The sequence below is a fragment of the Hyperoodon ampullatus genome, assembly GCF_949752795.1.
Source record: "Hyperoodon ampullatus genome assembly, chromosome: 2".
In the NCBI taxonomy this organism is placed as follows: Eukaryota; Metazoa; Chordata; class Mammalia; order Artiodactyla; family Ziphiidae; genus Hyperoodon; species Hyperoodon ampullatus.
The window spans coordinates 31606663-31634344 of NC_136915.1; the positions used below are offsets into that span (position 1 = coordinate 31606663).

General features: G+C 43.7%; 1 protein-coding gene across 1 annotated transcript in view; it reads right to left on the bottom strand.

The window, feature by feature from the left end:
- Nucleotides 1-27682, bottom strand: part of MTF1 (metal regulatory transcription factor 1) — a gene marked incomplete at its 5' end in the record, with an annotated part of 37693 nt that overhangs the window by 5180 nt on the left and 4831 nt on the right. Inside the window, 7 exons of the mRNA XM_079698198.1 lie at nt 2143-2738; nt 3451-3550; nt 9133-9216; nt 12524-12660; nt 13107-13180; nt 15772-15903; nt 16714-16952. Of these exons, the coding sequence (XP_079554324.1) occupies nt 2143-2738; nt 3451-3550; nt 9133-9216; nt 12524-12660; nt 13107-13180; nt 15772-15903; nt 16714-16952 (1362 nt within the window). The remainder of the gene's footprint in view (nt 1-2142; nt 2739-3450; nt 3551-9132; nt 9217-12523; nt 12661-13106; nt 13181-15771; nt 15904-16713; nt 16953-27682) is intronic.

The following is a 27682-nucleotide window of genomic DNA, read 5'->3' on the forward strand; positions in this document are numbered from 1 at the left end:
ACACTGCTGTAGGTTAATATGAAAGTTGTTAGAAGAGTAAATCCTAAAAGTTCTCATCACACGCACACATTTTTTTCTATTTCTTTAATTCTGTATCTGTATGAGATGATGGATGCTCAGGAAACTTGTGTCATTGTGCTGTACACCTTAAACTTATACACTGCTGTATGTCAATTATATCTCAATAAAACTGGAAGAAAAAAGAAAAAAATGCCACTATCATAAATGAGAAAGTATGATCACTTTCTGTACATAGCCATCAGCAAATATATGAACAATAAAAATAATGAAAATAATTTTCTTTCTTTTGTTTTTTTTGGCCTCGCCGCACAGCATGCGGGATCTTAGCTCCCCGACCAGGGACTGAACCCGCGCCCCCTGCAGCGGAAGCACGGAGTCTTCACCACTGGACCGCCGGGGAAGTCCCTGAAAATAATTTTGAATAATGAAAACAACAGTACCAACCAGAAAACCCAACTACATGGAAGCAGATTGATTGGGTCATAATGCTGAAAAGACCCTTCCAGTGACTCTGGCCACCTGAGACTGGAACTAGGTTGCCTCCAGAGGTGGTTGGCACCCATCCCATTTATGGAATTTGAGTACTCACTATTTAGCTCTAACCTACCTTTCCAGTTTGTTTGATTGCATCATACATCCACCCAGACTTTCTCTCACTTAGTATATCCTTTTCTCCATCTAAATCCTACTCATACTTCAAGGCTCACCTGACCTGTATGCCCAACCAACAAGCCTTTAGTCTCTAAACCCCTCATCTGGCAGCACTATGTAGCAGTCAAGAGCATGGGCTCTGGGATTGGTCTGTCTGTGCTTCGCCACTTGTAAGCTGTGTGACCTTGGGCTAGTCAATTAACTTCTCTGGGCCTCAGCTCTGCACTGGTAAAATCATTATCTACCTCCTAGGCCTGTTGTGATTAAATCATTAAAAAGTACTTAGCATGGTGAGTGACATCTAGAGACACAGACATATAGAGACAATAAAAAGATCAGTGGTTGCTCAGGGAGAGGGGGAGAGGGAGATGGGATGAAGAAGTGAAGCAGAGGAGATTTTTAGGGTGGTGAAACTATTCTGGATACTGTAATGGTAGAAATATGACATCATGCATTTGTCAAAACCCACAGAACCATACTATACCAAGAGTGAACCCTAAGGTAAACTATGAACTTTAGTGAATAGTAATGCATCGATATTAATTCACCAATTATAACAAATGTACCACACTGATGCAAGATGTTAATAAAAGGGAAAACTAGGCTGGCGGGGGCAGGGAGCAGGAAGTGTATGGAAATTCTCTGTTCTACCTGTTCAATAAAACCTAAAAAAATATAATCTAAAAATAAGGTACCTAAGGTAATGACTGGCACATGTTAGACCCTCGATTTTAAAAAGTGCTTAGTTAGCACAGTAAGCCTTATACACATTAGTAAGGGCTCAATAAATTACAGCTATTGTTATTTTTTTATTACCATTATTTTTATTTGACACTTTACCTACTGGTAGTGTTAACTTTCTTTTAGGCATTTTAGCCTTTTTAACTAGAATATAGGTTTTTATGAAAAAGAGATCGTGGTTTTTTCACTTTTCCATATCCCCAAGAGTATCCTGTGTGGTATCTGATAAATAGCAGGCCCTCAAAATATATTCAATTGAACGACCAAGTCATTTCCTTAGTCATCAAGACCACACACTTCGGTAGAAAGTGGCACTACGGTTTGCTCTGGGAGCACAGATCACTTCTCTGACTTGGCTACTGCTGTCTGCTTCCATCTGATGGGGTCACATCAGTCCCTCATCCCAGTCTGGACTCTGCCTTGGACAAGAACCCGCTTTCCTGAAATGTTCTCAGGCTCTCCTGTCCTAGCTGACAGGATTAGACCACAGCTGAAATATCCAGGTAAACTTGAAGGCTGTTTCTCTGCCTCGACCTCTCCACTGCAGGTACTGACTGCAGCAGTCCTGGGTTTATACTTGCTTGATTATGGGGAAACGACTAAGTGTTACAATGACATGTTTCAGGGTGGATATGACAGCCATTTTCCTTTTTGAAGTAAAAGCCTCTGAACATGTCACCCATGGAAATACACTTCACCCCACTGGATCCATTTCCACATAATACTTACCATTTGTTCTTGGGTGTGTGGTGAGCTGGTGGCACCATTCAGTATCCACTGTAAGTTCTGTTCTCCCATGACGAGGCTGGGCTGCAGGAGAGTCGTGCTGGGAGCCGGGGTGATCGTTATAGTGGGATTACTAGTTAGGACGGAGTTGGCATCCAGGGGCAGAGTCTGGACCATAGCCGGCAGGGGCTCAGTAGTACTCTGTGTTTGAGGCGGTGCTGCCATGGCTGACGCCACTGCCGCTGCTGACGCCAAAGCCCCAGCGACAACAGAAAGTCCCGGCACGATGGGCTGCGGTGCCTGGGGGTGCGGAAGAAACTCTTGATGATTAGCAGCAAACTGTGTGCTGTGGGGAACAGGCACTTCTGGAGGTTGTAAGAGAGCAGGGGGGTTGCCAAATGCAGCTTGCTGGGAACCAGTTCCTAGGGAGGGAGCAGGCAGAGGAGCAGACGGTGCTGAGGCTGGTAGTAGAGGCTGGGGTGGCTCGGAGATGCCAGGCTGCAGTACAAGTGGAAGAGATAAAGATGCTGAATGTCTTGTGGATGGCAGAACATCACTGACTGACTCTGCATCACCATTAAAATGTTCAATCAAGGCAGCTGGCAAGAAAAAGAAATAGAAATATATATACATATTCCAAGCCTTATATGAGCCACAAAAACACAGTCATTATGGGCTACACCAAAGACACAGTTGATTCCTCCAATGCTGGCAGGCTGGCTTTCTGCTTTTCATTTAATGACCCCTCTGGTCAAAGCACCAGGCTTCACAATCAACCTTACTTTCTAAACGTGAAGACCTAGTATGGGTCTAACCATAAAAAAATGTGTCCTACGGCTTTTCCGGAAAAGAGCTTAGACATCCTTTTCTTGGCATATGATCAGTGAACACACTTTCTGACTATTGTGAAGCTTCAGGGACAGATTTTCATTCAAACACAATCTGATCTACGCATCTGAAGTTTCGTTTGTGGATCCCGCCCACTCATGAACGGAGGTGTCACATCAGGAGAAAGAGCTCACAACTCCTCTCACTTTTTAAAGCCAACAAGAGCTTTCGGAAAAGGGGACCCTCTTCTTTTGAGGGTCCAGGGAAAGTAGATCCTCAAGTAAACCCTTGATGAGGGAAGTAGGGGAAAAAAAGATGGAATTGAACTGAAAAGCCCATCCTTTTCTGACCCCTCGCTGAAAGTACACTTCATTAAAGGAACTGAAATATTTCACTGTGCTTGACATCTACACTGTGTCAACAAGTGTGAATTCCCATTCCCAGTGCAGAGATTTGGGCAGGAAGAGAGTCTGTATAACAAACCTGTCTGTTGAGGATCTTCCTGAATTGCTGGATCATCTGACTTCTGGAACATTGGTTCAAAAATGATTGCTGGTGAAAGTGTGCTGAAAATGTTCTGGCCCTGTGTCAGAGACAGAAACAAAGGTGTAAGGCTCGCCATCCGAAAGCAGGTCTTCACCACGAGAGCGCACAGAGCAGCAGAACTAGAATAATCTCTGGGGCTTCCCTGGTGGCGCAGTGGTTAAGAATCCGACTGCCAATGCAGGGGACACGGATTTGAGCCCTGGTCCAGGAAGATCCCACATGCCGCAGAGCAACTAAGCCCGTGCGCCACAACTACTGAGCCTGCGCTCTAGAACCCGTGCGCCACAACTACTGAGACTGTGTGCCACAACTACTGAAGCTCGCGCGCCTAGAGTCCGTGCTCCACAAGAAGAGAAGCCACCGCAATGAGAAGCCCGCGCACCGCAACGAAGAGTAGCCCCCGCTCGCCGCAACTAGAGAAAGCCTGCGCGCAGCAACAAAGACCCAACACAGCCAAAAATAAATAAATAAAAATAAATAAATTAAAAAAAAACTAAATTACTAGAATGACCTCTGGATATGCTTCTTGTTTCTAACTTCTCCTTTCCCAAGGTGACATTTATTCCCCTAAGCCTCAGATGCTGAAGATCTGGGTCCTCAAACACTCTAAAGCAGGAGTTGGCAAACTGACTTGCTGGCTGAATGCCTGTTTCTGTAAATAAAGTTGTATTGGAACAGGTACTCCTGTTCATTTCTGGATTGTCTAGGTTGCTTTTGCACTGCAGTGGCAGATTTGAGAAGTTGTGACAGGGGATGTATGGGCCACAAAGCCGAAAATATCTATCTGGCGCTTTATAAAAATTTTGTTGACCCCTGCTCTAAAAGACCAAATTCTACATAAAAATGGGGTTGTATAATATTTGTTACTTGGAACTTGCTTTTCTCATGTAATAACATAATAATAACACAATAATAACATATTGTGAATATCTTCCAAGGATATTACACAATGTCTATGCTATTCTAATATGTACACATGGTAGTGAATCAACAATATAAGGAAACTTATAATGACAGACAATAGTGATGGCCTTAGACTCACTACTGTTTGTCATTGCAAGTTTCTTTGTAACTTAAAACTAAGAAAAGGTCAGAGGCATTTATGGAAATATAAGATATGAGAAAACAAAAGAGAGCACCTAGGGACCCAAGGGCCTGACTGCTGACAGGCACCACCTCCAGGCTTCCCTTCAGCTAAGGGAAGGGGAAAAGCAGCAACTCTTTTCTCTGCAGCCCACCTCCACTTCGCATTTTGTGCAGCAAGGGTGGCAAAGGCAACCATGTTCAAGAGCCCAGGGAGCAACAGAAAGAAGTGAAGCAGAGGGCAGGGGCTGTGGCAAAGCCTCGGCCACACTTGCGGGCTCAGCTGAGGGCGGCCACAGGCCACACACAGGGGGTCACCAGAGCTCAGGGCCGGTTCAAAACCTAGATTTTTACATGAAACCTACTGATTTATAATTGAAAACAAGCAACTGAAAACAATTTAAAAGCACGGTATAGACCGCACAAAACTTATCTTCAGGCTAGACTCTGACCTGGTGCCAGCTTGAGCTTTAAGGGCATTTTGCATCAACTTTGCTTCTGGGAGGGGGAAGGATCTCTTTGGGGCTGGGCGGAAACACAGCGAATGGAGCTGTCCACCAATCTAGAGGGCCTCCGAGATGAACTGTCCACTTGAGCCAAGAGGGTCCAATTATTCTACCATGACTCCACAACTGGCAGAATGAGAGGGGAAGTTCAGTGAAGCTGATGGCCAGCATGGTAGAAGCTGAAGGCAGAAACCTATGTAAGGCTTCCAGCTTCTAGTCCAGAGGGAGTTAAGAATCACAGGCCAAAACAGTGCCTTCAAACTTTTCATCATGACACAAAGTAGGAAATATATTATATATATATATATATATTTCATGTTACATACATATCTGTATGTACGACTGAAACAAAACTCTATGAAACAGATCCTATCCTTATTATGTGCAATGTCTTCTGATATTTTCTATTCTACTGATGTCCTTAAAGTGTTGATTATAAGCCACTATTTTATAACCCAATAAAGATGTGCCACCCACTTTGAACTCCTTCGTGGTTGTTTTTTTTTGTTCTACCTGTTTACGAATCATTATCAGGAACAACACTGTTAAAAAAAGGAATGAGTCTGTGTGACTTCAAAAGATTATGCACAAGAATGTTTACAGCAGCACTATCAGAATGGCTCCAAACTAGAAACTATCCAAATGCCCAAGGGCAGTCGACCGAAGGAACTCTATTATATTCGTTTAGTGTAATACTGTTCAACAATGAGAATGAATAATCTATTACTAAATGCAACAACATGGATTAATTTCTCAAACCAAATGTTGCAAGAAAGAAGCCAGCACAAACGAGTATATACCACATGATTCCAATTATACAAATCACAAAAACAGAGAAAACTCATCTTAGGTTGTGAGAAGTCATGACAGTGGTTATCCTTAGGGAGAGGTAATGGCTGTTAGGGGGACTGAGGGGGTCTTCTGGGGTGCTGGGAATGTTCTGTTTCTTGAATTGGGTGCTGGTTACCTGGATATGATGAATTGTGATGATTCATCAAGGTGTACATGATAGGTGTACTTTTCTGCATGTATATTATACCTCAATAAAAAGTTTTTCTTAATTAAAAGAAAGAAAAAAGGAAGGTGCTGAGGGGACTGTGACTCAGCCACTGCCAGGCTTTAGGGCAACAACCCTGGGGGCAGAGTGAGTGGGAACTGCCCCTCAAAGTAGAGGAGACAGAACAGGCTAAGCCTCTGGGGCCTGGAGCAAAGAGACACAAGAACACTGAGCTGTCTGGGAACAGGACGGGTCCTGAAGCTCAGGAGCCAAAAGGCCCAGCGGGCCGCTCCCCACCACTTCAGCCCAAGTTCACTCCTAGGACACACAAGCATGTGGCTGCCCAGGAACCTGTAAAATGATGATTTCATAAAAATATATCATTTAATTTTAACAATTCATCATCATTTTTTTTTTAAAGCAAGCAGAGCAAAATTAATCCTATTACTTCAAGGAACTGTGGTCTTAGTTGAAAGACTAAAAATGAGCCTATTTCCAATTCTGGGATAAATGCTGGGTGACAAGGAGACAACAAATAATTTGATTCCAAGGGAGAAGAGCAGGCCTCTCTCTTGCTGCTGTAAATTATGGCAGAAAAAGCTTTCCTTTTCTTTTTTTTTTTTTACAAGTACTCAATGTCCCCTCATATGATTCCTCACCTGGTGACCCCAGGGCTTCAGAAAGCTCCTCAGTCATATGTCACAGCCCCAGCCAGGGAGTGGATGCATAAACCATTTCATACGATCTCTTGAGATTAAGGAGATATTATACCCAGAAATTTTAGGTTGTGTGGCTTAGAGGGCAATCTTGGCCACACATGTGTGCATTAGCTTCATTTAGAGCACTAGCTCTGAAATGTGAATATGCCAAACAATCATATGAAGTGCTTCTTTAATTTTTTCTTTGTTCTTCAGATTGGTTAATTTCTACTGATCTCTCTTCAATTTAACTGATTCTTTCTTCTGTCATTTCCAACCTGCTGTTGAGCCCATCCGGTGAATTTTAAAATTTCAATATATTTTCAGTTCCAGAATTTCCATTTGGAACACTTTTTTTTTATAGTTTCTATTTCTCTGCTGAGATTTCCTATTTATTAAATCATTACAAGCATCTTCCTTTATGTGCTTGAGCATTTAAGAGCTACTTAGAAATGTCTGCCCACTAATTCTAATTTCTAGCTCATCTTGGGGTCAGTCTCCATAGATTACCTTTTCTCTTGAGTAGGGGTACTGTTTTCCCATGTCTTCTTCTTCTTTTTTTTTTTTTTTTAATATTTATTTATTTATTTGGCTGCACCAGGTCTTAGTTGCAGCACGTGGGATCTTCGTTGTGGCATGTGGGATTTAGTTCCCTGACCAGGGATCGAACCTGGGCCCCCTGCATTGGGAGGGTGGAGTCTTAGCCACTGGACCACCAGGGAAGTCCCTTCCCGTGTCTTCTTATGTTCACAAATTTTGGATAACCCTGGACATTGCAAATGATATGTTGTAGAGACTAAGGATTCTGTTACACTTCTTGGAAGAGTATTTGGTGTTTGCTTTAACATTCCGGTGACTTGGCTATGCTCCAACTCCAAGCTCTGTCTTCCCTGCAGTGGATGGCAGCTGTAATCTTTGTCCAGCTCTTTAGCCTCAGCTGGGCTGCTTAAGTGTCTGCCCCACACACCCACAGTTCAGGGGTCAACTAGAGGTTTGGACACAGCTTATACACAGAACTCAGGACGCCCCCCATTGTGGCTCTCTCCTTTCCAGGCCAACCCCCCGACTTTCCAGGAGCTGTGGTAGCCCTGAACTCTGTCCTCTGGTTAGTCAAGCCAGTAAGACGGAGTGTTTACTGAGCCTGGGCCATCTTGTTTGGTATCAACCAGGACTTTCCCTGAGATGGATAAACCATAAAGCCTGAAGATCCATCCAGTGCCTTTGCTATCTTCCCAGTGGCCCCTTCTTCCAAGCGTTACCTCTGCCTGTTTGGGTTGCTCTCTGGTGCCTTCAAGTAGTTGTTTTTATATTTTGTCCAGCATATACAGTTGTTTTCTGTGGGAGGGCTGGTCTGATAAGAGCAGTTCTGCCATTACCAGGAGAACCCAGGCCTTGGTGTGCTAATATAAAATTGCAGTGTCAGGTGCCCCTTCTGGAGGATACTGACTCAGTTGGTTTGGGAGAGGCCCAAGAACCTACGTTGCAGAAGAGCTGCAGATGACTCCACCATTCACAATTTGAGAAACACTTTTTCACAGCATTCCTGAGTCACTCAGTCTCTGTTCAAATCCTTCCTATCACATTGATTCCTCCTTATTTATTATGCATATACTCACAGAAAATCTGACCTAAGCTATATTTACTTACCAGAGAAAAACAACAAAAAATGCACACTTAACCACCAGTGTCGGTGACCCAGTAAAGCTCACAGGTCCTCTTGAAGGAGTGTAAGCTCAGGATTGACGCGGCAGTTGGCAAGATACATCATGGAGCCATGGCAATGGCAGAGGGAACCAAAGCAAGCAGATCAAGAGACACTGGTGTTGTCCCCTAGCAGAGGGCCTGTAGAGGAGGTCCTCCTCAGAACCCCCGTGTAGTGAGCTCAAAGAAAGGAAAAAACTGACTTTGGTCAGACTGGCAGGGCTTGAGAAAAGTCTGGAAATGGAATCCTGGCTCCCCCTTACAGCGGATGAATTTTAAGCTCCTCAAGGACAGACCACAGCTACTTCACCACCACCACCACGAGCTCAGCACCAGCACTCTGCCCGACGGAGTAGCCACTCAAGAAATATTTGCTAAATGAATAAAGACAGACATTTTCTGGGGCAGGAGGTTATCAAGTGAGTGATCTAGGTCAAAAGGCACTACACGTCAGAGAGAACAACCTCTCCAATGAGAGCTCTTATCAGGAAACAAAAGCAAAACACCCTGAATGGTTAGTAACTGAACACAACTCAATCTGAAAGACTTCAAAGACTGGCCTCCCTCAATTTTCCCACCAAAGGGAGGGCTCAATTCTTGCACTTATTTTAATGGCACCCATAATCACAGGTACACTTACTGTATTGGAATTTTCTTGAAATTCGGAATCTGTGGACAGAAGGCTTAAATTCCTCAGACAAAGTGAGTGATTTGTATCCTGTGAAAGAAAAAAAAAATTCTAATTAAGTAACAAAAAAAAAAATCAGGATTTACAGTAGCCGATCAGGTAATAACACACTTGATTACAGTGTCCCTAAGGTTCCAAATGTCTAGAGAGTAAAAAACCATTCAAAGCAAGGGCTATGTGAATTATTTCAATTTTTAAAATCCTGACATTCTTAAGAAGAAATCTCTTACATTCTTCAAGATAGTTAATAGAGTTTAAGAATTATCTTATGACTCAGGCTCCAGAGTAACAAAAACTATAATAATATGAAATGGATAATATTTGTATAATTGGTCTTACCACTGATAAAGCAATTTCACATGCTCTCATTTACTATTCATATAAACCTTCGAAGTATTATTTCACATTCCCATTTTAAGTATGAGAGAACATTAATGCTAAGACTAGCAGTGAACTGTCCAAAATCACACAGCTAATTAGCATAACACAAACCCAGTGCTTCTGACTGAAAGTCCATCTTCCTTCCATTACATCACTGTGTCCCCAACATGGGCATCTCAGGGACCCTTACTCAGAGTGGTACTGAGGGGTTATTATTCATATATGGCTGTCTGGGCTAACTCTGAATTCTCGATTCCTAGAATGCCAGTTGGAATTCACATACTTCATGTGGTAACCCTGCTTTACCTCATGGATCAGTTGTTCCCATTCACGCGTGCATTCAACAAATGCTCACTGAGCATCTACTATGTATTAGGCACTGTTTCAGGCCCAGGGATACAATAATAAAGAAAACAAAGTCCCTGCCACCAGAGAGCTTCCATTCTAGTGTGGGGAGGGGGTGCAGACAAAAAAACCAAATAAATATACAGTACACAAGATGATGATATGTGCTACGGAGGGTAAGCAGAGTAGGGAAGGCCAGGGTAAGAGCTGCCCTTCTATTAGATTAGGGAAGGCCTCTTAGATAAGGTGGGCTTTGAGCAGATACTGAAGGAAAGAGGGCATGGGCCATGCACATACGTGGGAGAAGTGTCTCACACAGAGTATAGCAAGTACAAAGGCCTGGAGGCAAGAGTGGGCTTCCCTTGCTCAAGGAACCACAAGGGGGGCGGTACGGCTGAAGTGAAAGGAAGTGACGTAAATGAGGTGAGAGAAGTGACCAGGACAGAGTGTCTAGGGCCTTCTGGACCACTGTAAAGATTCTTTTACTTCAAGCGATACAAGAAGCTACTGAAGGGTTATGAGCAGAGGACAGACATGGACAGAGTAGCAGTGGGGAGAAGAGTGGGAAAGGTGCTAAGAAAACCACTCAGCGGGTGACTGCAGTAATCCAGGCCAAAAAATGACAGTGGCTTGAATGAAGTAATCAGATCAGATTCTAGATATATTCTCAAGGTAGGGTTGATAGACTTTGCTGGTGGATGGGGGGGTATGGGGGAAGAAAAGGAGTTAAGAATGACTCTAAGATTTTTGGTCTGCTCCACTAGAAAAACAGAGGTGCCATTTACTAAGATGGGACAGACTGCAGGAGGAACAGGTTGGGACATGTCAAGACTGGGAAACCTAGGTGACAGCTGGGTGGAGACATCAAGCGGAAGGTTAATCCGGGCTGGAGATATAAATTTAGGACTCAAAGGCAATCTCCATGGCGCTGAAAGACTGAGACTAGAGGAGATTCCCTCCCCTGGGGAGCGAACAGCCATCCAGAGTAGGTGAGGTCTGGGCACTGTGCACTAGGGCCCTCCAATGCATAGAGACTGTGGCAAGAAACTGTCCTCAGATTGTTACAAAAACAAGAAAATTGATCATGACTTCATAAATGCAGCTTTGTACACAAACACTCTCAAATCTTAGTATTTTCATCTGGTTTTACAGAGGAAGAGACTGGGGCGCAAAGAAGTCATTTGCCTAAGGTCATGTGCCTAGTTGTGGAGCCTGGATGTGAATTCACACTCTTCGCAACCAGTGCTGGCTTTTTGTTTTGTTTTGTTTTGTTTTTTGCGGTACGTGGGCCTCTCACTGTTGTGGCCTCTCCCGTCGCGGAGCACAGGCTCTGGACGCGCAGGCTCAGCGGCCATGGCTCACGGGCCCAGCCGCTCCGCAGCATATGGGATCCTCCCGGACCGGGGCACGAACCCGTGTCCCCTGCATTGGCAGGCGGACTCTCAACCACTGCGCCACCAGGGAAGCCCAACCAGTGCTGTTTTGCCTCTTATGACATAGGGGTCAAGAACCAGGCTCTGGAATCAGCCTGCCTGCCTAAAGGGGACTAATTACAAGCTTTGGATATTTAGGCAAGTTATTTAATTTCTCCTTGCCTCAGGTTTCTTTATCAGTGATATGGAAATAGTAACAATACTGACCTCTTGTGAGTAAGATAATTCACAGAAAAACAGCACAGTACTTGGCATATAGTAAAAATTCAGTAAATATTAGTTATTGTTACTAATAAAACACAGGGGGAGTTATTACTAATAAAACACATTCAAATCAGAGTCCTTTTAAAGGGATCCTTTGTTCTTTAAAAATTAGAAACCACAGAATTAAATTATGCTGCCTTTCCCCAAATCAAAACTGTATTACATACTTTAAGAACCGCATTATTCAAAAGGGGGTCAGTGTGCTTCAGTTTCTTTATCTATGAAATAGCAAAATAATAACAATTCTCAGTTCCTGGGTTCAAAAGACATAAGGTAAGTTACCCAATACCATATCAGAAGTAATAACAGTAAATTTATCCCAGTACCTCTCTGGAAAGAAGCTGTAGAGGAGAGGGAGATGTGGTGGAAGGGCTTGGTAAAGAACAGACAAAACCACCTAAAAGTCCGCAGAGTCTTGTTCTGTGGTTCAGTGCCTTAAGGCGGTGGCTCTCAAACCTTTTGGTCTGCAGACAATTCAAAAGGGCAGGGAACCCCCCAGACTCCGCCTGGGTCTCCAATGATGGATTAGTGAATGTGTGAAGCAAATCATTAACTCATGTCCCAAACTCAAGTGCAGATGTACCATTTTATAGACATGAATGGGAAAATAACACCCTTTGAGAGCACCTGGCTGACACTTTGGAAGCCATTCTGAGACCTCTGGTTCCAAGACATCTCTTCCACCACACCTGACGGAGGGGAGGTGGAGCCGAATCAGGGGCTGAAGCATAGGGAGCCTGGTGAAATTTCTGGCTTCCACCACCTCATCACAAAGACATAGATCTTGACACTGATTTCTTCTCTCTCACTAACAGATTTAGAGAGAAGGCATTTTAACCTTTTATTTTGATATACAAACAACTGTTGCTGTTCTATGGTGCCCAGATCAAAACAAGAGACAAAACACTGCACACCTCTGATCCATTGTGATTTAGAAGTGCACTGTATGAATTTCCTTTGTTATCGTGACCTTTCATGTGACTTTTGAGACTGTATTGAGTGCTGAATGTTTTCTCACAGCCATTACTGGGGCAGAAAAAGGGTCTTTCACCTGCAAGAATGACAAGAGGTATTAATTTTACCATAAAATCATTTCACTGGATTAAGACATGTACTTTCCCCTAACAGAGGGAAGTAAATATTCTAATAAGGGTTCAAGTAATAAGTTGGATAAATTACAAGTTAATCATTCCAGTCCTAAAATTTAATGTAGAGCAAAGCACTGAGAATGGCCTGCTCCTGGGAAGTTAAAAGAGAAGATTAGCTTCTTCCCCCCAGATTCTTTTCTGAGAATCTCTGCATTGGTTTTATTTCTTAAGGTTGGACTCCTGAGTCCAATCTTTAGATCCTTTTTACCTCTGAAAGAAACTCAAACATTATAGGTGAAGGCCAAATGATTAGGCTTGCTCTCTCCACAAAGCTCTACAGGTCTCAATGGAAGTACAGATATTTACTGACTCAATGAAGGTTACAAGATAAAAATTAGCCGAAACTCACCAGTATGTGTACGGACGTGAGTTTTAAGGTGGTGGCTTGCTGCAAATGCTTTTCCACAGCCATCATGATCACACCTAAGTAAGTTGTTTAAGCAGAGAGGACAGCAGTCATTAGCTAATAGACCTTTATCTTCACTATCTCTTGTAAATACAAACTTAAATGAAAACAACTGCTCAGAACACTAAGATCAGCTCAGTGAAACTGGTTTTACAGATGGGAATGATGACAGGTCCCTGGAAAAGTAAGGTGACAAAACTGGGATCAGAGGGAGAGGTTGGCCCAGGATAAGTATTTCTTGTCCTACAAGTAAGGCACATGTTGAGAGCCCTAACAATACAAGCCTTCTGATGAACTACACAACAGAATTCTATTGACAATGAGAACACATATGGAAAATCTACTGCAAATGGAATATAAGGAATATCAGTGGTGGGTACAGAGGCTCTCACGTAGGCATGGGGCCTGAAATACAACACTAGAACAAAATCAGTCAGAATATACTGGCTGTAATGTAATTATCTATAATCTTCAGAGAGCTTTTCTCTTTTACTTTCTTGATAACCAAAGCTAGAGGTAATATTTCCCTCCTTAGAACTCCTAGGGCATTTATCTACATGCTGCTTTTATGGCACCTGTCATTCCCAATCTTATTTTAGCTCTATGTGTATACATTTGTTATCTGTTCTCCTAGATTATAATTCCCTTAAGGGCAGGGTCCATGTAGTTCTTAACATCTGCTGTAGTCTTGCACATAGCAGGCATTCAGTAACTATTTACATGAAAATGAATGCATTTTCTTATAAGCTAACATATTTTATTTCTTTAAATAGAAAGCTTCTCTAAAGCATATTACTTTTTTTTTTTTTTTTTTTTTTGCGGTACGCGGGCCTCTCACTGTTGCGCCCTCTCCTGTTTCGGAGCACAGGCTCCGGACGCGCAGGCTCAGCGGCCATGGCTCACGGGCCCAGCCGCTCCGTGGCATGTGGGATCTCCCCGGACCGGGGCACGAACCCGTGTCCCCTGCATCGGCAGGCGGACTCTCAACCACTGTGCCACCTGGGAAGCCCAAGCATATTACTTTTTAAGTACATAAAATCATTGTGTCTAAAGCCCCATCTAACATTCAAGAAAAATTAGCAGCTTTAATCATGACAAAAATGCGTGTGATTGAATAGAAATCAGAGTCCCCTTGACAGCCCTATGGGGAAAAAAGTAACCCAAGCTTCACAGCAGTTGGAGAGTAACCAACTAGAATCTAAATACTCTTGCTTTTAGAGGGGCCATGACTCAGGAATGCATCTGTAATTTTTGAAACACATTTCCATTTAATTGGTGTTTAAGAATTGACTGTCCCTGAAGACCTTTCAATTTCTAGGTATCCTAATGAGATGAGTGATTTGAGAACAGAAAGGTAGCATATTTAATGCCATGAACATAAGAGCCATCCCTCCTGTCAAATTCAAAGACATTGTTTATGGGCCATTTTCAGTAATATATCTACATTACATTTAGGGGGAATCCTTATAAACTGATTACCTTGTTAAAAATGTCATATAATCATCCCAAAGTTGTTCTTCAATCCCTGCTGAATGCCCAGAACCACGCTAAATGCTATGAGCAGAGGAGAAAGTAGATGATACAATTCCTTCCTTCAACCTTATATTTATACATGCATCAATTAAATATATATGTGTGTCCATATATGTATATATATATATATAAATTGAAATCTACAGATAAAAATGGATACTCCTATATGTTTGTATGTACACATGACATATTACAAAGCAACAACCGAACAAGTGATAAAAGAAAAAAATACCTGAACCAGTAGCCTAAGCATCCCTACCCCTCATTTCCCCTCATTTCCCCCTTCCCTCCTCACCTCTTCTTAGGTACGTATCCCTGCCTCTGTGCTCAAAGCTCTTTCAGCATCTCAGTCTCAGATACTGTCTGGTTACTTGTGGTTCTTTTCCACCAGACTAAGGTTCTCAAAAGGAGAGCCGGTATCTTAGTATTTCTCTAGCACTGACAAAAGTACCCACCACGTGAGTTTCAACAAACGTTTCTTGAAAATAAAGGGGTGGGGAGGCTTCCCTGGTGGCAGAGTGCTTAAGAATCCACCTGCCAATGCAGGGGACATGGGTTCGAGCCCTGGTCCAGGAAGATCTCACATGCCGCGGAGCCAACTAAGCCTGTGCGTCAAAACTACTGAGCCTGTGCTCTAGGGCCGGCAAGCCACAACTACCGAGCCTGCGTGCCACAATTATTGAAGCCCATGTGCTCTGCAACAAGAGAAGCCACCACAATGAGAAGCCCGCACAGTGCAACTAGAGAAAGCCCGTGTGCAGTAACAAAGACCCAATGCAGCCAAAAATAAAAAAATAATAAATAAAATAAATAAATTTATTTTTAAAAAAAAGAAAGAAAGAAAGGGAAAGAATGAGGCAGAGAGGCCACCATCCGCAGAGTAGGTAGGGATGCTCTTGGAATCCATCACCACTCCTCCAATCTGCAGTAGTTGGTTACAACTATCCTGGGGAAAGCAAACACTGCCCAAAGAACCAGCGAAGGGAATTTCCTTTCCACTTTGAAATATTTTAGAGTACATCAAAACACTCAGCTGAAACCTGGTCAGTGACAGATAGAAAACAGCAAGACCCACCGAAATGGCTTTTCTCCTGTATGGGTTCGAATGTGCTTCCTCAGATCACTGAGCGTGGTGAAGTACTTGCTGCAGCCTTCAGATTCACAGTTAAACGTCTTCCCTGTGTGAAGCCTCTGATGTGCTTTCAGCCTGCAAGATACCCCAGAGAAATCCCCTTTGTCATAATGTACTACAGAGCCTTCCCACGTCAGCTTAATGTGCGTCAGGGTCAAGTGCATAAGAATTCTATAGCCATAATACATTAGTATCCAACATTTTGTGCTCAAAGAGAAATTCAGAGAAGTATATGGCGTAGTGGTGTGAGTGTGACCCTGGAGCCAGGCTGCCTGGGACTCAAATTCTGTTCTCCTCTACCAGAAGGGGGACCTTGAACCAGTTGCAAAACCTCTCCGTGCTTCCATTTCCTGAGCAGTGGCTGTGAGGATCAGCACTCAGGACACTTCCTAGCACACAATGAGTGCTTTTTAAGTGTTAGCTAGTATTTATTATGTGTGCTATTTTATACTCAATGTTGAACACTAATATAAGTCTCTTGACACAAACGGTGGAAAAGGGAAATGGCTGAGTGGACCACTCCCCATTTCTTGGGGGTAGAAAAAAGTTAATCTTTAAGGTGAGGCAGGGAAGGAAGTGAAAGAAACCTTGGTTCCAAGCTCCTGAGCCAACAGGAGATATTATTCTATGCTAAATATTAAAATCTTGAGGCCAGGATGTCATTCCAGGAGATATGAATCCAGACACAAATGGACTCTTGATTTTTAACCAACTCAGTATGTGTCAATCTTTAAGTGACAAGTTGCTCTAATGAACTGTCAACAGTTGAGCATCACTGCCCTCTTTAAAGCCCTGAAAGTGAACGTCTGCACCGTGCAGGGAGAGCTCTGCAGTCAGGACAGAGCTGGGGTCAGAGGCTGGAGGTGAAGGGAGGAATGGGCTGACCTGTATAGCGTGTTGAACGCCTTCTCACAGCCCTGCACGTCGCACTCAAACGGCTTCTCCTTCGTGTGCACCCGCACGTGGATCCTGAGGCTGTAGGAGGTGAGGAAGGCCTTGCCACAGCCCTCCTGATTACAGACAAAGGTGTACTCTCCCCGGTGGGTCTTCTGGTGGGTGCGCAGGTTGCCTGCTGTGCTGTAGGTGCGGGGACAGCCCTCAAAGGTGCACTGGTACCGCTTTACCTGGCAGACAGAAGACACCTTGTCAGTGGGACAAAAGAGCTGCTCAGGGCCTAACTCCCCGCAGGGCTTGGCTCTCAGGAGATGCAGATGAAACACACAGGTTTTTATCATCAACACAGAAAACACCCTCTAACAGAAGTGAGGAAAATCTTCCCGTTGACCAAATTACACCTGGACGACAAATAATGAGACTAATGCCCAAGAGGCAAGCCTGTAGGTAGGTAAACACTCTAAATGAATATAAGAACAGTGTTTTCAGACTAGTAAACGTCTACTCCCATAGGTGGGCACATACTACTGCACTTACCCATATTCAAATACAATTTGACTTTAAGGCTTAATTGAACATCCTGCCCTCTGGCACTATATCTTGATTGGAATTGACCAATGTTAAATTGAGTTTAAAACATTCTGAAATTTATATACTCAGTCATAGGTATACTAGCACAGTTATGTACTAGCATAATTTCCACTGCATTATTTTCAGGTCTACAGAATGAAAAAATTGTACCATGAATTTCTGGGAATATCTGGTAGTACGACGTTTCTCAAACTGCCAGCCTATTGGTCTCCTTCCCACCATCACCCTTCTGGAAAGGGTGCTATCCACAGGTGCCTCCACCTCCCTCAACGCCTGTGGAACCACTCGGCCAGGTGGGCTTCACCGGACGAAACCCTTCTCTTGAGCTTCCTGGTGGTAAAACTCTTTCCTCCTTCCCAATTTTCTTTTAGTATTTGAAAAAAAACTCATCAACAATGCCTTCTCCTTCTGAAAACTTGTCTTTCACCACACAGGAATTCTCTGGGGCTCTTTATTGTCTTCCCTGAGCCACTCACTCCTTTTCTTTAACCTCTAAATGTAGGTTTAGCCCAAAACTTCTCTCTCATCTCCCAAACCTTCCCCATCTCTCCACTGGTTCAGGGGAAGCATCATAGCCTTGGCTGGAGAAGACTGAATTCTGGCACTTAGGTTCAGGACTTTGGGTAGGTCTTTTCACGTCTCTGAACTAAAGATTCTTCATTTCTAAAAGGCAAAACTGAATGCCTGCCCTGCCTGTCTGACGGCGCTTCTGAGCAGAACAAAATGAGATAAAGCATCTGTGGAAAGACTCTGTCATTGATCTGATGCTATACATATCAAGGTGCTAGTTCTGCCTATTCTTCAGCTTTAGCAAACATCTTCATCCTTTAATCCTCATCTTTCTCCAAAGCTTCAGTCCATAGATCTCGCCACACTATTGGTATTCATTCAACAGTTAATGAACTACTATGTCCCAGGCAACGAGTTAGATACCACAGATAAAAAGGCAAACAAGACATAAAGCTCTGCCTTTAAAGAGCACCATTTTAATGAGGCAGATGCGCACAAATTATTATACACTGTGCTGAGTCGGACAACAGATACACACCCGCGGTGTTTGGGAAGCATAAAAAAGGGAAACCTAACCCCTCTAAGAAAGACTGGACACAGTGAAGGCTCAGAAGCTGAGGCACTCTCTCTGAACTGAGGGTGTTTTTTGGTTTGCCTATTTGTCCATTTTTTAGGGATTAAACTGAAAAAATGTTCCTCAGACAAACTGGAAGAGATGGGCATTCCAGAAAGAAGTAACACCTTGAGAACTACATTGGAGAGATACATGAGTATGCTGGTACAGGGGACCACAAACACACCTGAGTAGGTAAGAGACTGGAAAAAGAATCCAGAAAAATAAGCTATGGAGTAGAGGAATAGGACAATGGGAGCCATCAGTAGGTTTTAACCAACACAGCAACACAATCAGATGTGGGGTTTAGAAAAGATCATTCTGGAAGCTATGGAAGACAGACTGGAAGGCTGAGAGAACAGAAGAAGGGGTAGAGATTAAGAAAAGGGAGACAACAGTCCAAGACAGAGATGAGAAGAATCCGAACTAGGGAAGTGATAGTGGACATCATGAGAGATGAATTGCAGAGAAGTTAAAAGGGGAGAAATGAGTGGCTGTAGTGACAACTGGGTGCATGGCAGCGGTCGGGGAGAGGCAAAGTCAAGATCAACTCCCGTGATTGGGGCCTGGATGACCAAAGAGATGGTCACATACCAATTCTGGACTGGATGGGGGTTGGGGAGAGACGATAAGTTGGGTTTGAGGTGTTGCCAGGTAGAAATGTCTAGTAGACAGACGTATAGGCTGGAAGCTAAAAAGAAAGTCTACAGCAGGAGTCTCTGGTACACAGATAATAGATGACTTTACTGTACACTAAAGCAGGCTGGTTCAAGCCCCAGCTCTGCCACTTACTGTGTAACCTTTGGAAAATTACTTAAGCTGAGTCTCAATTTCCTGTTTATAACAAGGAAACAAAATCGATCTTTTTGGGGTTGTTGTAATAATTAGGAATAATCTGCGTAAAGTATTTCAATACAGGGACTGACATAAAGTAGATGCTCAGCAAAATCTTGGCTAACAGGACAAAGGATGGGCTCCTGAATGTCACCAGTGTTTAAAGAACTAGTCAAAGAAGAGAAGCCATTGATGGATGAGTGGGAGACAGGGCTGCGGAATTAGCAAGAGAAGCAAAGGAGACAGATGTCACAGAAGCCAAAAGATGAAGAGTCTCAAGGAAAAGAGAATGATCGAAATGTTAAATGTCAGAGAAAACAAGGAAGATAGGACTGGGAAAACTACTAGGAATTCACCAATGACTCAGCATGACTACCTTTAATGGACTGATGAGGTCAGAAGTCTGGACGAAGGTGAATAATCAAAGGCGGGGATAGAGACTGGAGATGGAGAGCAGCAGCACAAGTGGACTTTTGAGTTGATGAAGTGTTGTTTGTTTGAAGTAAGATAGGTCTTGAGCGTATCTGGAAGGAGAAAGGTCCCGGAAGAAAGAAGCTGAGGATCTGGGAGGAACATAAAGACCACACGGGTATTTAAAAGCCTGGGTGGAGGGAAAAGCCTCAGGTAGGGGGAAGGACATTCAGTTTCAGAGAAGGAGGATCTGAGGTGAGGGTGCGTATGATTCAAGGGCCTTGTGGGCCATGCGGTCTCTCTCACAGCCACTCAACTCCGCTGCTGTATGTGACAGTAACCATAGACAACATATAAATGGACAAGCAAGGCTGTGCTCCAAAAAAACTTTATTTATGGACAATGAAATCTGAATTTCATATCATTTTCATATATCATGAAATAATGTTCTTTTGATTTTAAAAATAATTTAAAAGTGTGAAAACCATTCTACAAAAACCGGCGTCTGTATGGATTTGGCCTGTGGACCACAGTTTGCCAAACCCTGAAAACCTGTGGGCGTGGGGAAGGGAGGGGCCCACCTCCCCTCTGGCTCCTTGTCCTTCTCTCAAAAGCCCATCTTCCGGGTGTGGAGAAAAGGGAACCCTCTTGCACGGTTGGTGGGAATGCAAACTGATACAGCCATTATGGAGAACAGTATGGAGGTTCCTTAAAAAACTAAAAACAGAACTACCATACGACCCAGCAATCCCACTACTGGGCATATACCCTGAGAAAACCATAATTGAAAAAGAGTCATGTACCACAATGTTCATTGCAGCTCTATTTACAATAGCCAGGATATGGAAGCAATCTAAGTGTCCATCGACAGATGCATGGATAAAGAGGGTGTGGCACATATATATAATGGAATATTACTCAGCCATAAAAAGAAACGAAATTGAGTTGTTTGTAGAGAGGTGGATGGACCTCGAGTCTGTCATACAGAGTGAAGTAAGTCAGAAAGAGAAAAACAAATACCGTATGCTAACACATATATGGAATCTTAAAAAAAAATGGTTATGAAGAACCCAGGGGCAGGACAGGAATAAAGATGCAGATGTAGAGAATGGACTTGAGGACACGGGGAGCGGGAAGGGTAAGCTGGGACAAAGTGAGAGAGTGGCATGGACATATATACACTACCAAATGTAAAATAGTTAGCTAGTGGGAAGCAGCCGCATAGCACAGGGAGATCAGCTCAGTGCTTTGTGACCACCTAGAGGGGTGGGATAGGGAGGGTGGGAGGGAGACGCAAAAGGGAGGAGATACGGGGATATATGTATGTGTATAGCTGATTCACTTTGTTATAAAGCAGAAACTAACACACCATTGTAAAGCAATTATACTCCAATAAAGATGTTAAAAAAAAAAAAAAGCCCATCTCGCCTCTGGCTCCTTGTCCTTCTCTCAAAAGTCCAACCACCGATAGGATCTTGCACATGTCTTTAGGTTCCCCAGGCAAGTGCTCTCTCGCTCATTCATCACTTTCCCTTCCCCATGCCACACAGGACATGCTCCATAAACATCCTCTGAACTGAACTACTGACCAGGCATTCTCATGTCTCAGTGCCTAACTTTGAAGCCAATCACTGCCAGATTTATTCTAAAACAGTGTCCCACATGTACCACCTCTCTGCTCAAATGATTAAGTCCCAATTCCCTAGCCTTGTATTCAAAGTCTTTCCAGGTCCTCTTCTGTCACCAGGCCAAAGCAGGCTCTGTCGAGGCCTACAGGGGACAGTAACCCCGTCCCTAACTGTAACACTGAATTCCCACTCGCCTGCCTTTGTTCTCTCTCTTTTCTCTCTACTGGAAATGCCTGGTTCCTTTCTTCTCTGCTTTTCTGAGTCTCTCTCTTCCATTCAAGCCTCACTACCTCCGATGCCCACCACTATCACTCCATATCTATGTGACAGTGCCCTTCTCTGAATTCTAATAATATTTAACTATGCCACTCAGCATACATGGTTAATTATCCTCTCACACACATGTCCTGATTTTTCATCAAGACTAAAAACAGGGCTTCCCTGGTGGCGCAGTGGTTGAGAGTCCGCCTGCTGATGCAGGGGACGCGGGTTCGTGCCCCGGTCCGGGAGGATCCCACGTACCACGGAGCGGCTGGGCCCGTGAGCCGAGGCCACTAAGCCTGCGCATCTGGAGTCTGTGCTCCGCAACGGGAGAGGCCACAACAGTGAGAGGCCCGCGTACCACAGTAAATAAATAAATAAATAAAAGACTAAAAACAAACCTCTTTGGTGCTGCAAGATAGAGATTTCAAAATGATCACTGACCAGGAAGGAGAACCAGGACCCCATGGATGCTCTAATAAAGAAGTCTGCATGTCTCTGTCGTAGAGCTTACAACAACAGTGAATGACAAGAGCAGAATTTCATTCTTAAGATGCTACAGCAATTGATAACTTTGTAAGTAACAAGTGCAACTAACTATCCCTCCCTGTCTCCCAGCCCTACCAACCCCTGCTCCCATCTAGGTTTTCTTACTTGGCCAATTCAAGCTTCCATTAAGTGTTCCTTCCTCAAGGACCTCTTCCCTGACCGATCCCTACCCACTCCCCAAACTAGAAGAGGTACCCTTATTACAGGTTCTCATAGCATCCTGTATTTCTTTAAAGCACGTAGATAATTTACATGATTATCTATTTGGAATCTAGGCACAGCGGTAGCTGGAAAGCAGGAGGTACTAAGTAGATATTTGTGGAGTTAAATGAATAAACGGCTACTCTCCAGCTGGACTGTAGGCTCCATGAGAGCAAGGACCACATCCGTCTTGTTCACTGCCAACAGCCTCAGGAACTAGCCTTGGGGAGAAGTAACTCAGATTTGTTGAGTGAAGGAATGGATGACTAAACAAACAAACAAAACCAAACCAACAGGACTTAGTGATGAGGAAAGTAGTGGCAAGGACTGTAAGTGACAAAGCCACAGAGTTTCAAGGAGGATGGTCAACCAGGTCAAATGCAGCAGAGGTGACTGAGGAAGCATTTCTTGGACTCAGCCAATTCACAAGGTCAGAACTGCCCCAGCAAGACTAGCTTCACTGGAGGGGTAGGAGCAGAAGCCAGGACGTAACAGGCTGAAAAGTCAGGGAAAAGCGAGGAGCTAGAGACAATGAATATAACTACTCTTTCACGGAACGGCTGAGGAGAGAGAGGGGAACGTTAGGAGAGAGGACAAAGAGTGGGAAAGCTATGTGTAGTTAACGGGGGGGCAGAGGGCTGTCAAAGCAAATGCTCCCCAACAGTGTGCTGAATAAACACGCAACCTCACCCCATCTGGAGGAACGCAGCAAATGGAAGTCGCTATACTGTGTCTTTCAGAATCGTTTCTAAATAGCACCACGTTTCACAAAAAGGGAAAACTAAACCTCCTCAAACTGGATCAGAGGAGGAAGTTGCAAAAAACATGTTACACAGCGGAGGTGTTGCAACATTTGGTACATTTAAATACAATTAATTTTTTTTGAATGCATACATGCATGATAAATCTTATGTTCCGGGGATTATATTCTCCCAGGCGCTAGGGATAGAGAAAAAATGGCCCCTGCTCTCAAGGAGCTCAAAGTCAAGGGGCAATTCAGACAGAAAAGAACAATATGGTATGAGAAGTTGTATGGATACTAGAATATAGAGAAAAACTTAGGGAAAAAAAAACTACAAAAAACTTAAACTTGGGGATGACTAAGAAAAGCTTCTCGAGGGAGGTGATACCCAAGCTAAATTTAAAGAACTTGAAGGAGAGGTGACACATAATAAATTGGCCTATCGAAATTAACTAAAGTATCTGTAATATGAACATAATGTCACCAAAGATTCCATTGGAAAACACGTTTCTCCAAAAGAGTTTGAGCACTGCATCACTTAAATGGCTGTCGGTTACGAAGTTAAGGAGCTCAGAGACAGCACAGTCTGGGCCCACTGAGGACGGACCAGGTCTAAGGCTAGGAATGGGCAGGAGGCATGAGCTTTCAGAGAACTGATGCGGATTCATAAGGTGTTCTGAGTAGTTCTAGAATAGAGAAGTATTTAACAAGGATGACTGCCCTGTTAAGTCGACAGGATCAGAGGAGGAAAGGTGAATGAGATAGGCAAAAATGAGAAAGACACTGGAACTCTAGGAGACAAAAGCTTAAAAAAATTCAGAAGAGAAAAAAGGCGGGGTTTCTGCTGGAGGAAGAAGAAATGAGTCCGAGAGAACTAGGTCCTACACACACTAACGGCGCCATTCTCCGTAAGGAAAGGGAGCCTCTGATTGTGAGCACCCAGCATCTGAACATTCTTATAAATAAATGATTGGCTTGGCCGTTACAGCTGTAGGAGCTGCCCTTTCCTTCCCATCACTAGGGACTTCCCATCCTCTCCCCAGTACCAACTCTGTTTCCACACTGGCAGTGATCGCCTTTCTCCCACTCCATGATGCGCAACCAAAGAGCTCGAAGTAGGAATGGAAGAGCCCTGCAGTGACCTCCACTGCCCATCTCAGAGCTGAATTTACATAGCTGCTCCCACACCTAAATCCTTTACCCTTACAGAACTAATGCCATCCTGTTGCCCCTCATTTCTCAGCCCTTTTCATAGCTAATGGGTTTCAGTGCCTGATTCTCCTCTCTGTCTTCACAAAGGTGGTGTGTACGATAGAAAAGCACAAAGTCCTCAGTTCAAATCTCAACTCTACCACTTGCCAGTTGTATGTTTCTAAGCCTCCGTTTTCTCATCTGTAAAATGAGAGCTAATAGTACCTATTTTATACGATTGTTATGAAAATACAAAACTATCAGAGTCCCTAACACAGTGCCTAGTACACAGCAGGCACTCAACGGGATGCTAACCATCTAACCCTCTTGCCACTGTCACTGCCAGCATAACAGGAGTCCTCATTCTTTAGCTGTAAGAGTCCTCAGCTTATGAAGTAAGTAAGTCATGGGAATGTAATGTACAGCATGGTAACTATAGTTAATAATACTGTACTGTATATTTGAAAGTTGCTGAGAGAGTAGATCTTAAAAGTTCTCGTCACGAGAAAAAAAAGGGCTTCCCTGGTGGCGCAGTGGTTGAGAGTCCACCTGCCGATGCAGGGGACATGGGTTCGTGCCCCTGTCTGGGAAGATCCCACATGCCGCGGAGCAGCTGGGCCCGTGAGCCATGGCCGCTGAGCCTGCGCGTCCGGAGCCTGTGCTCCGCAACGGAAGAGGTCACAACAGTGAGAGGCCCGCGTACCGCAAAAAAAAAAAAAAAAAAAGAATGTAACTATGCGTGCGGATGGATGGTAACTAGACTTACAGTGGTGATCATTTGGCAATATATACAATTACTGAATCATTATGTTATATAATGTTATATGTCAACTTTATCTCAATTGTAAAACAATTAAGAATAATATTTAAAAGGAGCCCCCAGCTTTGCCTCATGCCCCAACTGCCCACCATGGAAGTAACTTTCGGGGGCCTGCTGCTACGGAAGCCCGAGAAGTCCAAGGGAGCAGAGCATGAGCGTGGAAGGTTACCTGTGGCAAGGGCTGCACCTAGAACCCCTCCGGCGGGACTACCAACGTGTTCCCCTTGTAAAACACGGTTCTAAATGGCGGGTCACATTCCATAGCTGTATTAATATGACAGTTCAGCAAATTAGGGGTCACTGGGTTCCAGGGAACCCAAACACAATTTATAACCCTGTTTTAGGAGAAAATGCTTCCCAAAGAGTTCCTAACAAAGACAATTTTAACCTTTTCTTTAACAGAATACCTCCTTCAAGAACTATGTGGGCCTACGAGGAAGAGAAAGTAAATGAACATTCACCAAACAACCACCATGCACCAGACACTATGCTAAATGTTTTATTTATCCCGTTATATATTTACAAATGAATAAATCTCATTTCACCGTCACGAAACGCAACGGGATATTTTCGTTTCAATTTTACAAAAGAGGAAACAGCGCAGCTTATCCAAGGCCACACAGTATTACACCAGAACAAAGACGGAACCTAGGTCTAAATTATCCCTGCGCACATCACAGAAGAAACAATTTTAAGAATAAGCTTGATTTAAATAAGAGAAAAACACTAACATTCGGGTTCTTTCTCCAATGTCCTACCACAGCAAAATTTTAGCAATACTCAACAGGTACAGCCTATGTAAAATGTAAATCCGAGAACTGTTATTCCTGCAGCATTATGCTGGAAAACTAGTATGAACATAAAACCACCCTTTTCCCTTTTCCAAGCCAGTGGGCCTCAGTGATGGAAATGCTGAATGCTGCACAGAGGTATGTGACACACATGCAGGCATGCAGGGGACGTCTGCTGGTAAACAGAAAATGCTTCCAGCCCTGGTTTCCTACCAAACCTCACACATACAGCCTCTAGCGGTCTCCTTTCTAGACTCCCCTAGAGTCCCTCAGGGCAGGGATTATTTCTTTGTTCTTCCTGGTATTTGACAAATGTAGATACTCAATAAGCAAAAGCTTGTGGAAAGAATGAATGGATCCTTAACACTAGCATTTCAAGCAGAAACAGTCTCTGTCCTAGTTCTGAAGGGCAATTCCGTGGTATTCAGAAGGGAACCTGTAAAGGAATGTAATCACTGTGTGCAAAGACTAAAAGTGGGTGGGTCCCCTCTGCAGAGTCAGCAACAATCCGGTTTGTCTGAGTGGATCCTTCCACTGCCTGAGGGATTGATAATGAGGAATGAGATTGGAACTGGGTCTCCCAAGGTAAAGGGCACGTTGCAAAAAGGCTCTGAAACACTGGAGTCAAATTTTCCCCCTTATTTTTATACTTAAAATTTGTCACACTAAAAAAAACAGATCCCCTTGGAATGTCACTGACCAACATAGCAAGCAGCCTAATTCATAAAGCAACACTGTAACTGTGCTTCTTGGTAGAAAAAGCTATTCTCTCCCAGTCAATACACTGAAATACTCTGATGCATCATGAAGAGCATATTTGGTATGTGATTCCTGGGCTTCTTCACGCTTCTTGGCCAACCATGCAGCAGAAAAGTGCAAGATCAGTTGGTGGGGAGGAGGGGGGGAACGTTATGTTCACCGATGTGGTTCAGACAGAGGTAGATGAACAGATAACCCAACAGTCCTGGAAAGGTCTCAGGAAGGGCACAGACGCAAGAAAGTTTGGGAAACCATCGACTGCATGAACTGACTAAAGGAAATACAGCTCCTTAGAAATACAGCTGAGTAGAAAGGTTTTAAAAGAGCAATGCTTAAGAATGCCGATCCTGGACTTCCCTGGTGGCGCAGTGGTTAAGAATCCTCTTGCCAAGGCAGAGGTCATGGGTTCGAGCCCTGGTCCAGGAAGATCCCACATGCCACGGAGCAACTAAGCCCACAAGCCACAACTACTGAAGCCCGAGTGCCACAACTACTGAAGCCCACACGCCTAGAGCCTGTGCTGCACAACAAGAAGCGACCGCAATGAGAAGCCCGCGCACTGCAATGAAGAGTAGCCCCTGCTCACCGCAACTAGAGAAAGCCCACGCTCAGCAACGAAGACCCAACGCAGACATAAATAAATAAATTTTTTTAAAAAAGAATGCTGATCCTCAGCAAAATGACAATGTTTTGATTTGAGAGTTTTCAAAGCTACCAAATCAACAGGCAGACAGTAGTAAAGTAGCAAGTTCGAGAATAAGACGTGCAATTTGAATGGGAATGACCAGTGGCCCTGCAGAAGGAGAAGACAGCACCTGTAGCAAGGTTCTGGTTGGTTTATTTTTGCACAAGACAAGCACGAGGGAAAAAAATGAAGTAATAGGTAAGCCAACCACACACTATAGGAAACAATGAAACAATCAAGGGTAAACAGGAAAATCAAGCAAAAATCTGACTCTGAAAATAAGCTGCTTCGGAAGCCAAGAAGACTAACTAGTTATCAAATGATCTGATTTCTCAAGAGTAACATCTGGGTGTAGAGATGGAAAAAAGACCAAG